At 44.2% G+C, this 12412-nt stretch overlaps 1 protein-coding gene across 6 annotated transcripts in view; it reads left to right on the forward strand.

The window, feature by feature from the left end:
• LOC137524255 (nuclear factor 7, ovary-like) overlaps nucleotides 1-10987 on the forward strand; it is a 57327-nt gene extending 46340 nt beyond the window's left edge. For 5 of the 6 annotated variants that reach the window (XM_068243911.1, XM_068243908.1, XM_068243912.1 and 2 more), the window contains one exon: nucleotides 10096-10987. In XM_068243911.1, coding sequence (XP_068100012.1) covers nucleotides 10096-10676 — 581 coding nt within the window. In that variant the 3' untranslated portion in view covers nucleotides 10677-10987. Of the gene's footprint in view, nucleotides 1-1129; nucleotides 1243-10095 lie in introns of all 6 variants that reach the window. The other variant, XM_068243913.1, reaches the window with a different exon arrangement.
• The last annotated feature ends 1425 nt before the right edge of the window (nucleotides 10988-12412 follow it).

Genomic DNA, 12412 nt, shown 5'->3' on the forward strand with positions numbered 1-12412 from the left:
CTTGGCCCAGTCTTGACATTTCAGCTTGTGTGTCTTGTTCAGTGGTGGTCGTCTTTCAGCCTTTATTACCTTGGCCATGTCTCTGAGTATTGCACACCTTGTGCTTTTGGGCACTTCAGTGATGCAGCTCTGAAATATGGCCAAACTGGTGGCATCTTGGCAGCTGCACGCTTGACTTTTCTCTGTTCATGGACAGTTATTTTGCGCCTTGGTTTTTCCACACGCTTCTTGCGACCCTGTTGACTATTTTGAATGAAACGCTTGACTGTTCGCTCACGCTTCAGAAGCTTTGCAATTTTAAGAGTGCTGCATCCCTCTGCAAGATATCTCCCTATTTTTGACTTTTCTGAGCTGTCAAGTCCTTCTTTTGACCCATTTTGCCAAAGGAAAGGAAGTTGCCTAATAATTATGCACACCTGATATAGGGTGTTGATGTCATTAGACCACACCCCTTCTCATTACAGAGATGCACATCACCTAATATGCTTAATTGGTAGTAGGCTTTCGAGCCTATACAGCTTGGAGTAAGACAACATGCATAAAGAGGATAATGTGGTCAAAATACTCATTTGCCTAATAATTCTGCTCTCCCTGTATATTGCCTATGGAATAGGGCTGGTAAGTCTGGACGTTGCCCCCCTTTACCTGTATACTGGGTTGTGGCCCTTCCCCCAAAAATGTTGGTCATAGTTTGGATGACTACCACATTCTAGTTTGATACCGGTTATATAAGTACCCTATATTCCATTCTAAATGGATTTGACTGGGGTGTACCAGGGCCCCTCCCATTCCTCCCCATGGTGGAGTGTAACCCCCATATATGCCCCTCAACCAACCACTCTTTACCTGTCTAGGTGCCCTCGGTTAAGTTGGTTGAAGCTACGGGGTCATTTTTCATGGAAGTTGCCTCTTATTACATAGTTTGAGGATTCCCATGAGGTTGTGGGGCTGGCTTTGGATGTTAAGAGTTTGGTCTACTCTCCCCTCCCTTGCCATCTATAAGCACTGTTATTTTTGTAGGTCTCTAGATCGAGGGAATACTGTATATTCTTATTAGAATTCCTTTCTCGTTTTTAAGGAGTGAATCCTGAATGATATTATTATATTATACTTTTCCACGTATTTGTAGGGTTCCAGTCTTACTCCAGACAACCAGCCCAATACACCAACCCCCCCAAGAAGATCAAAACAAGAACTAGAAGGGGATTAAGGGGAGGATGGAAACTACAAAACCGTAAGCAGGTAGGTGAAGGTATTTTCAATCTCAGTGGGGGTTGAGCTGACATGGGGTAAGATGAGGACCCTTGAGGGATTCAATTTTGCTGCACCAGAGAACATCAACAAAATCATTACACATAAGGACTTAGTCAATGGGAACTATTTTATTTTTTGTATTTTTATATAGAGTATCACTTACCTCATTGTCCTCTTAACGTTCTGTCCCCATTTCATTGGTCTTTCTGCAGGCTGGCCCCCAAAATCTCCATTTTCATTTTTTTGACCAGTTCGGTCGAATATTTTAACCGGAGAGTAGGCAGAGCTTCTTTTCCCTGCTCTGTCACTCCTCCGTCATGGGTGGCCATCTCCTCCCCTTGCTCCGCCCTCTCATTTGCGCTCCCGCTGATGCGCGGCTCCCGTGCGCGCAGCGCTGTGGGCAGGTCGTCATGGGTGGCTCCCTGCTTACACACCTCACACAGTGACAACGCAGATACACACACACACACACACACACACACACACACACACACACACACACACACACACACACACACACACACACGGAGCAGTGGTCGCTTCAATTTGTATAAATTATTGGCCAAGTGAAGGTGCTGTCATAACTTCACATGTTTAGTGCATGTGCTCACGGCCGCGCACCCGACAATCTCATTCTCTCGCGCTATTTTATCGGTGCTTGAGAATGAGATATTTGGAAGGAAGAGGCTGCTGACCCGGAAGATAAAGCAAAGGTCGGCGGCCATCTTGGATTTATAAGTCACGGATTTCAGGCTGTATTTACCGGACCAGGTGCGGGGGAAAATTAAGCAGAGGTAAAAATATTTTTAATTTACAAGCCGGCCATCTCATTTTTAAAAAAAAAAATTTTTTTTTTGATTCCCGATGGCTTTAAGTAAATTAGTGAGAAAAGTAAATCTTTGCCGATATTTCCTGGATAAAGAAGGCCCTAGTCAGAAAGTAGCTTATGTCCCACAGTATAAATATAGGAGTTTAACCTCCTTATCGGTAAACCCGAGTCAGGCTCAGGATGGAAATCCGCAGCTCAGAGAAGGTGATCCTGTGCCTGAGTGAGTTATATGCAGGAGCTGCTGCAGATTTCTCTGTGGTATGTTTTTATTCTTGTTTTTTAGGGCCTAAAAGCTTGTGAAAAAATTGTGCAGCTTTTAGACCCTATTATTGCTACATACAGAGGCTTGCCTGTGCTATGCAGGGCTGTGGAGTTGGTAGAAAAATCATCCGACTCCTCACTTTATGAAATCTCCGACTCCACAACCCTGGTGCTATGGGAGCATGTTTCGCACCCTCCCTGGCAAATTTATATATGGCCAGACATACAAAGGCACCACCATAATTATAGCATGGTTGAGATTCATAGATTATCTCCTTATCTTCAGGAGTTGGCAGGAGGACTCGTTCAAGGAGTATAAAGAGAGATTAGTGATTTACAACCCAACATCCACTTATGCCCAGAGTGTAATGCCTTGGAAATACATTTCTTGGAGCTAAATATCTCCATGGAGGATGAGATGCTAAAAACCAAATGCTACTTTAAACAGCCGGTAATGGGTTTCTACCCATAGAGAGCTGTCACCACGCATTCTAAGGCCACATACAGACATCAGACCATAGTCTTTGGAAAATGAAAGATTACAGACCAATCTTACCACCCTTCCTGTAGTATAAGAGCCATACTCTACACAGTCTTTTCTATGGAGCTGAACTCCACATCAGAAAAAAATCATTGCAAGATGCTGCACACACAGATGCTGTACAGACACAAAAGATCAGTATCTGCAAAAGATCTGTTCCTGCCAAAAATCCATTCCTGCAAATTGCAATGATAGTCTATGAGATCTGCAGATCATCATACACACATGATTTAACTGACATTCATCTGCAGATCTGCAGATCTGAAAATCCATCCTGGTGGATCTGATCTGCAGATGAATGTCAGTTAAATCATGTGTGTATGATGATCTACAGATCTCATAGACTATCATTGCAATTTGATTGGATGTTTGTGGCTCCACTCTTTCTGAATTTGAACCTCCAGTCACCCAGTGACCGATGTACCAGGTTTGAGGCATCTGCTATTAACAGTGTAAGAATGGCAGCAATTTAAATATTCCCCTTTAATATCAACAGGTGAATTTTGATTGGCTGTTGTAGACGCCACCCAATTTCCTGAATATTATTCTCAGTCACCCAGTGACCAATTGCGCAAAGTTTTACAACCCTGCAACTAACGGTGTAAGAATGGCTGCAGTTTACATTTTCCCAGTGAAATTTGTTTTTGGTTCCGCCCACTTTTGGACCTTGACACAGTCATTAAAGTGAACCTACAGCCTAGAGAAAAAAATGAGATGAACAGCCGATCGGTGTCCTCGCAGCTCTGGTCCGATGCTTCTGGACCCGCCGGCAACGACTTCCGGTTTCGCCGTCACCAGCCGACAGGCATGGGAACGCGAGTGATTGTTTGCGTTCCCAGCCTGTATATCGCCCCCTATGCTGCTATTGCGGCCTCTTGGCCGCAGAGCTTTCAGGTCCCTAATTGTTTTATTGGGCTAATTACCAAGATGTAAACAATGCTATTAGACAACAAAGGGGGTTAGTAATTAGGACTGTTTCTTCAAAGACCGAGTTTGTGTCAATGTGTCAAGATAGCATCTCTGACTTCTGTAAATAAGGAATGTGAGAAGGGGAGGGGGGAACATGGCAGCTTCTATGCCAGGAGAGATTCCATTGAAAGAGAATGTGCTCAGTTCCCTTTAAAGTACCCCCTCATAGAACTGGAAGAACCGCCTGCATTTGCGATTAAGCCAAGAGCTTGTTTGAGTCTACCTGATCAACTTATAGGTGTGAGGCCTTATCTTTAGGCCCTACTGATCTGCACATAGAGAGCGCGTCCTATGTTTTTTTTTTTTGGTGTGTGTGTGTGTGTGTGTGTGTGTGTGTGTGTGTGTGTGTGTGTGTGTGTGTGTGTGTATCGATATGGAAGTTAACTTTTTTTTTTTTCACTGTTAACTTTTTATTGAACATTTTTTAAAAAAAAAATACAGGCAAATGTGTAGCCATAACCATTTCAGATATAAAACCAACAGTAAAGATCAACTTGCCACATATTAACTTAGGCATATAACTATTATAAACTACCATATATATATATATATATATATATATATATATATGTATATATATATATATATATATATATATATATATATATATATAGAATTTATTCAGAGTACCCCAAGAAATGCAACACGTTTTGCAGGCACCGCCCGCTTCATCAGGCAATAGAATAGGGGACAAAAACCAGTAGCTCGGTAGAAAAACACGAATAGCTTCTCTAGCAAATACACTGTGTCCACACCTGGTGGAGGGGTCCCCTACCCCTACCTTTCCTATCTACAGAGAGCGACATCTTAATCCTGAGTGAGGACAGGTCTAATCTCCTCACCTGCATTTACAGTATACACACACACACACACACACACACACACACACACACACACACACACACACACACACACACACACACACACACCTACACCTGGAATATTTTGAGAATTAGCGGTTGGCCTAGCCATCTCACCAGTCATATGTATACGGACCATAGGTACCATATCAAAACAAGTCCAATCCAGAGAATATGTATATAGAGAAGTATCAAAGAAAAGGTATAAACAAACATAAACTGAATCTTATCAAAAGAAAAACAAGAGAAACAAAATCTTGGTTCAACCCTAAGTTTTTGTTAAGTGTATTCATCTTATCCCGTCTGGGCCCACCCTAGGTCCTGCAATCATGATATTTCTGTAATGTAGTCTAGGCTTCTATTGCCCCCATAGGTTCGTAGACGGTTTTCCATGCATAAGTTATGCTGGGCTAGGTGGAGAACATGTTGTATATTCGGGATATCTGCACTTTTCCAATTTGTAAGGAGTAAATGTCTGGCTGCAGCTAATATATGGAATATTACTAGTCTGTATTTCATATCTATATCTTCCAAGCCTATATTGAGGATTGCTAAGGCTGGGTGGAGTGAGTAAGGGGAGTGAAGCGTTATTGAGATCTTATTTTGTACTTCTAGTCAAAATGTGTAGGGATTTGTTATGCTTGTTCTACCTCTACCCAGTCTTTATTAATGGGAGTTGTTCCACCAGTGACTAGATATGTCCAAAATGCATGCATGATAGTAATAATCCATGTTAGGTAAGCCTAACCCTCCTTTGTTTTTAGGGATTTTTAAAATCTCCATCTTAAATCTAGGTTTTCTCCCTGTCCAGATATATCTAGAGATCAAAACATCCATAGTGTGGAAGAACAATTTGCTTAGGGGAATGTTTATGGATCGAAAGACCTATAACATTTTTGGCAAGACCAACATTTTAAAGGAGTTCAACCTGCCCGCCCAGGAGACTTCTACTTTAGATAGTTGTTCAAGTTCAACTTTTAGGGAAGAAAGTAAGAGGCGTAATTCGCGTCAGAGTCCAGAGACTGATTTAGTCAAATGTATGCCTAAATATTGAACCGACTTATCAGCCCATGAGAAAAGATATTTAGACGATCTAAAGGATTTCTCCTCCTTGGAGATGTAAAGATCTAGCATATACGATTTAGTTTGATTCACCTTGCAATATGATACGCTGAAAAAGCGCTTCAGAGCATTCACTGTGTTGTGTAATTAATTCCTGGGGTTTGTCAATGTTATTATCACGTCGTCCGCAAATAGGCCGATCTTGTGGGAATTGCCACCGACGCTAACACCCTGGATACCCTGATCTGCACGGATGGTCTCGGCAAGGGTTTCCCAAATTAGTACAAAAATTAAAGGAGACAATGCACACCCCTGCCTAGTACCATTCGTTATTTAGAATGTTTGAATAGAAACCCGCTGCTTTTATTTTTGCCGATGGGCAAGTGTATAACGCCATCATTCCTCTCAACATTTCTCCAGCGAAACCAAACTTTTCCAATGTATGCTCTAAAAATGACCAATGAAGCCGGTCGAACGCCTTCTCTGCATCCAAAGTAAGGAAGAGAGAAGGCGTGCGACCGGATTCCAGGTGATGTAGGAGCGACACCATTCTCCTTGTGCCGTCAGAGGCAAGTCTATGTTTAGTAAACCCAACTTGGTCACTTCTTATTAGTTTGGGGAGAATATTCATTAAGCGGTGTGCCAATATTTTAGCGTATAGTTTTGTGTCTGCATTAAGCAGCGAGCTTGGTCGGTAGTTAACAGGGTTACTTAACCTTCCTGGTGGTAACCCCGAACTTAGTTCGGGGTAAGCCGCGCAGGGGGTTTTCTCAGGCCCTGCTGGGCCGATTTGCACAATTTTTTTTTTCTTTCTTTTTTTGGGCTGCACGCAGCTAGCACTTTGCTAGCTGCGTGAGCACACCGATCCGCGCCGATTCGCTGCTATCCGCCGCTCCGCCCCCCCCCCCCCGCCTCCCCTAGACCCCTTGCGCAGCCTGGCCAATCAGTGCCAGGCAGTGCTGAGGGGTGGATCAGGACTCCCTAAGACGTCACGATGTCGGTGATGTCATCCCACCCCGTCGCCATGGCGACGGGGGAAGCCCTCCAGGAAATCCAGTTCTTTGAAGGCGATCAAAAAGGGTAGGGGGATGCTGCTGCACAGCGGCTATCATGTAGCGAGCCCTAGGCTCGTTACATGATTTAAAAAATTTTTTTTACTAAAAAACGGCTGCACTTCCCCCTGGTGGTTTTTAATAGACCGCCAGGGAGGTTAGGTCTTTTCCCGGTTTTGGAAGGACTACTGCAGTTGCCAATGGATACTCTTGGGGTATTTGTCCTGTAGATCTGAAAGTATTAAAGACTTCAGCTAAACGGGGAGCTAAAATTTGTAGCAAAGGTTTGGAAATACTCATTGGCATACCCATCTGGGCCAGGTGCCTTCCCTTTTTTAAGTGTCTTAATCATAGATATTATTTCTTGGGGCGTAATAGGGGAGTTTAAAGAGACACTTAAGTCAGAAAAAAAAAATGAGTTTTACTCACCTGGGGCTTCTACCAGACCCCTGCAGCAGTCCTGTGCCCTCGCAGTCACTCACTAATCCTCTGGTCCCCCTCTGCCAGCTAGTTTCGTGTTTGCCGACAGGTCCGTCAGGATTGGCCACACGTAGCTTTTTCCGCATTCCCGACTGTAATTAGCGCTATACCGGACCGCAACGCGTACGGAAATATGCGTTGCCGCATTACGCATGCATAGATATACGGCAACGCGTATTTTTGTACGCATTGCGGCCCGCAATAGCGCTAATTGCAGTCTGGAATGCGGAAAAAGCTACGCATGGCCGGTCCTGACGGGCCTGTCGGCAAAAACTAAACTAGCTGGCAGCGGGGGACCAGAGGATTAGTGAGTGGCTGCGAGGGCACAGGACTGCTGTAGGGGGCTGGTAGAAGCCCCAGGTGAGTAAAACTCTTTTTTTTTTTTCCTGACTTAAGGTTCACTTTAAGCTCTCCAATTGAGTCAGAGTTTGGGGAGATTTATTGAAGATAAAAATTCCTCAATTTGTTGGAGTGACGGTTGTGGTGTGGCGGCATCATTTTTCAGATTGTATAACTGATGGTAAAATGTGGCAAAGGCATTGGCTATCTGTTTGGGATTTGTAATTCTGTGTTTTGTCATAGGGTCAATTAAGTATGGTATGCATCCTTTAGCTTGTCTTTGCTTAAATTTTGAGCTAATAAAGCACCTGATTTATTGCTTTGAGAGTAGTACATTGTTTTGGTTCGAAGCATGTTTAGCTCATATCGTTGAAGTAGCAATAAGCGTAGCTCATGCCGGGCTTGAAATAATTCTCTAAGGCAAATAGGATCTGCATTAGCTGTATGTAATTGCTCCAGTTGTTTGATTTTTAAGGATGTAGAGATCTGTTTTTGTGTCTTTTGTAAGGATCCCATTTTGATTAAAACCCCTCTGATAAAGGCTTTATGGGCACTCCATACAGTAACCCCGCTAGTACCGCCTCCCTCATTCCAGGAAAATAAATCTCTAACAGAATTGGCTATATAAGATCTATTCTGTTCACTGCTCAACGCAGACGCATTCATTCTCCATGGTCTACAGGAAGGGATCAAGGTTTCTTGTGTTAGGGATAAGATAGTAGGAGCGTGGTCTGACCACGTTATTAGTCCGATTTGGTGTCACTTTCTGCAAGGTGGTGCCATCCAGGAGGAAGAAATCTATCCTCGAGTAAGTGCGATGGACATTAGAGAAGAAAGTATAATCTTTTTCTGAGCCATGTTGGGCTCTCCAGGGGTCATACATGCCTTCTTTGTGTAGTAGTTTATTCAGGGTAGAGGTAGTTCTAGATTTAAGTGAAATATTAGAGGAATCTAAGTTTGGAACTGAGCACGTATTGAAATCTTCCCCCCCCCCCCCTTTCCCCCAATAGATGACAACACCTTGCTTAACTTCATTAACTTTCTGGAACAGTTTTCTTATGAAAGATACTTGCCCCTGGTTAGGAGCATATAGGCAGATCAAAGTATATGTGTTGCCATTAATTGTACAAATCAAAATAATAGACCTACCCTGGAGGTCTGAGATCGAGTTTAGTATCTTAACCTCTAAACTTTTATGAAATGAGATCAGTACACCTTTTTTTTTTTTTTTTCAATTAAAGTTGCTAAAATAGGTGCGTGGTGGCGGCAGCAGTAGTGAGTACTGAGCGTCTACCAAATGTGTCTCCTGGGCGAAGATTACATTTGCTTTTTCTTGCATGGCCTCCTTCCAGAACATGTTTCTTTTGAAGGGGGTATTGAGGCCTTTTGTATTGAATGAGAGCAGTTTAAGTTCCATATTGAGGGTGGGAGATGCTACTAGTTGAGAGATATCCAGTTAGGAGCGTGCACTTTTCTTGTACAGACATATGTATAACACACATCACATAGGGTTGACCATTAGAAACCATGTACAAAATAATACAACAGACATAAAATAGCCTTAACCACAGAATAATAACCCAGTATCCCCTGGAAGACATCGTAGGGGATTCAAGACACCCTTTTGAGGACCAAACCTCTGTAGGTAGAACTTGAAACATAGTTCAGCCTTGGCTGGGAGGTAACACAGGTGAGAACATGAGCCCACTTCTATCTATGTGGTACTCGTTGCCACCCTTGTTGCATCTAGGAAGCTTGAGGAGGATTATGCGGAGTCAGTGAGTCTTGTGGAGGTGGTAATTTAAGGTGTTTGAGGGCTAAAAGACCTTCCTCTGTGCTAGTAATCGAGAATTTGTTTCCCCCATGAGATATCAGAATTTTAGTAGGATATCCCCATCTATAGGGGATATGGTGTTGACGTAGAACTTTAGTAATCGGGGTTAACATCTTCCGGTTGTTTAGGGTAACTTGAGAGATATCTATATACAATTGGAGATGTTGATACGGTGCTGGAAGCGAACCATTAGCTCTGACAACTGATAGCAAGGCTTCTTTTGTTTGAAAAAAAAACAAATCTTGATGGAAGTTTACTTTTAAACCATGCCATTTGCTTGTCAGTCCTGCAGATCTCTTTGGCTGCAGTAGTGGCTGAATCACACACCTGAAACAAGCATGCAGCTAATCCAGTCTCTCTTCAGTCAGAGTACCTGATCTGCATGCTTGTTGAGGGACTGTGGCTGAAAGTATTAGAGACACAGGATCAGCAGGAAAGTCAGGCAACTGGTATTATTTTAAAAGGAAAAATCCATATATTTCTCAGTTAAGGTTCCCTTTAAAGCATTAATTCAAATGACATTAATGTTCAAGGTGTGTTATGGACGTGATGTTCCAGATTTATGTCCACTTCGGGTCTCCCTATCATAAACTTGTTTTTACTCTACTTTACAGAACCAGCAAAATGCGTTTGGATCCTGGGGAACGCCTTACTAGTGGAAGCTGAACAACTTGCGTCTCGGATGCATTACGGTCTTAACTTGGGGCTACAGGAGAAAAACATCACTGTTCATTGGACGTGCAGTGTGGACATGATGTGGCATCACTTGCTTCCAAAACTGAAGAGTTTGGAGCTCCATATGAGGCCTCCGGCTGCCATCGTCATCCATCTCGGGGAAGATGAACTGGGTTGGCGAGGCCGTGATGCCTTGATAAACACAGCCCAATCTACCCTTCGTGCAATCAGCTCTCAGTACAGTGACACAGTAGTTATGTGGTCATGGATGCTGACAAGGTGGGAATGGGCCTTCACTAAAATGAAAAAGGTGTGCATGCAATGCAATCGTGGTATTACCCAGGCTGCCGCTGCGGGTCGGTATGATGTGATTCCCCACTCCCAAGTGGAAAGCAAGATCGCCCATCGTAGGAAAAGGGTAAACCAACAAGCGATGGGGTCAGATGCCGAGGTTACGGATGCCGAGTTGGACATCATCAATATGGACTTCAAGGCTGCCATATTGAGAGCGTTAATGTAATGATTTAGACAGCTCTGGAGATTTAGTGGTTGACCCGTTGGCAACCCTTGTACACCAGGCAAACGTTCACCCAATAGTTGGTTGCATTTCAGGGGTTAACAGCCATGGTCCAACATCATATTTGCAGATCAAGAACTTCCACCAGATGGGCTAAAAATAATTCCTCCACCCTTATTTTTCTTAAAGGAAGACTGAAGGATGCAGTGAATACCATGCCCTCCCATTCATTCTGCCTTGCCCCCCTGCTGTAATAGACCCCCCCCCCCGGTCGGGTCCCGACCTTCTCCGACCAGGTTGGGTTATCCCCCCCCCCCCCCCCCCTCAACTTGGCCGCCAAATATTGCAGCGGCTGCGCAGTCTACATAGACGTGATTACGGCTGCGCAGCTCTAGGGCCTCCTCCCGATGCGCCCGATGTATGACATGGATTGATGATGTAGCGGGAGGAGGCCCTAGAGCTGCGCAGCCGCAATTGCGTCTATGCGAACTGTGCAGCCATGACAATATTTGGCGGCCATATTGAGGGGGGAATGATGACCCGATCCAATCTTAGTGGCCGGGACCCGACCAGGGGGGTTATTACAGAGGGGGTCAAGGCGGAATGAATGGGAGGGCGTGGACCTCTACCCTTAAAGGCAGGGGTAGGGAACCTTGGCTCTCCAGCTGTGATAAAACTACAAGCCCCACAATGCATTTGCCTTTATTAATCATGAGTGTGGCTGTCAGACTCCTGCAATGCATTGTGGGACTTGTAGTTCCTTAATAGTTGGAGAGCCAACGTTCCCTACCCCTGCCTTTAAGGGTAGAGGTGGGCAGTGGAGATAAGAGAAGGGGAGGTTGGTATTGGGGAAAGGGCAGAGACTGTTCATTCGTATTTCTGAATTGGAGAGTCGGTTGAAACAGGAACTCTTAAATTGTACCCGAGAACAGAACAAATAAAGTGAGTCTGAAGCAGATTTAAATTAAAAAAAAATAAACAAAATGGAGAACGAAGGAGAGAGAAGGCTTTGGGTCCTATGGAGCTTTTACATTCTCCTCCCGGTGTCCTCATTCCACGCAGGCTCCTCTGTTTGAATCTTCTGCTGCGGGAGACTTCGTTAGTCTTCAGAAACACTCGGGCTTCCGAAGACTGGTGGCCCTGTACTGCGAACGAGAGAGTGGAGTGTATGGAGCGGGCCTGTCTTCAGAAGTCTGGGTGCTTCAGAAGACTGCCAAAGCCAGCACAACCCGGAAAAGATGTGGAGCCTGCTGGGGAACGAGGAAACCGGGAAGGCTTTATAGGACCCAGAGCCTTCCCTTTCCTCAGATTAGTGTCTGTCGGTTTTAAATCTGCTTCAGTTAAAGGGAACCTAAACTGAGAAGGATATGGGTTTTTCCTTTTAAAATAATACCAGTTGCCTGACTCCTGCTGATCCTGTGTTTCTGATACTTTTAGCCACAGCCCCTCAACAAGCATGCAGATCAGGTGCTCTGACTGAAGTCAGACTGGATTAGCTGCATGCTTGTTTCAGGTGTGTGATCCAGCCACTACTGGAGCCAAAGAGATCAGCAGGACGTCAGGCAACCGGTATTGTTTAATATGAAACATCCATATCCCTCTCAGTTAAGGTTCCCTTTAAGGAGGTAATTCCTGTAGAGCTGCCTGCCTGCAGCTACCAGTAGACCATGTGAAGTTAAGAGACTGTATATCCTACTAAGGGAGCAATTACCAGAGGGCTTCTTCTTAACTCCTCCCGG

Source organism: Hyperolius riggenbachi, chromosome 7 (assembly GCF_040937935.1).
Source record: "Hyperolius riggenbachi isolate aHypRig1 chromosome 7, aHypRig1.pri, whole genome shotgun sequence".
NCBI classification, from domain to species: Eukaryota; Metazoa; Chordata; class Amphibia; order Anura; family Hyperoliidae; genus Hyperolius; species Hyperolius riggenbachi.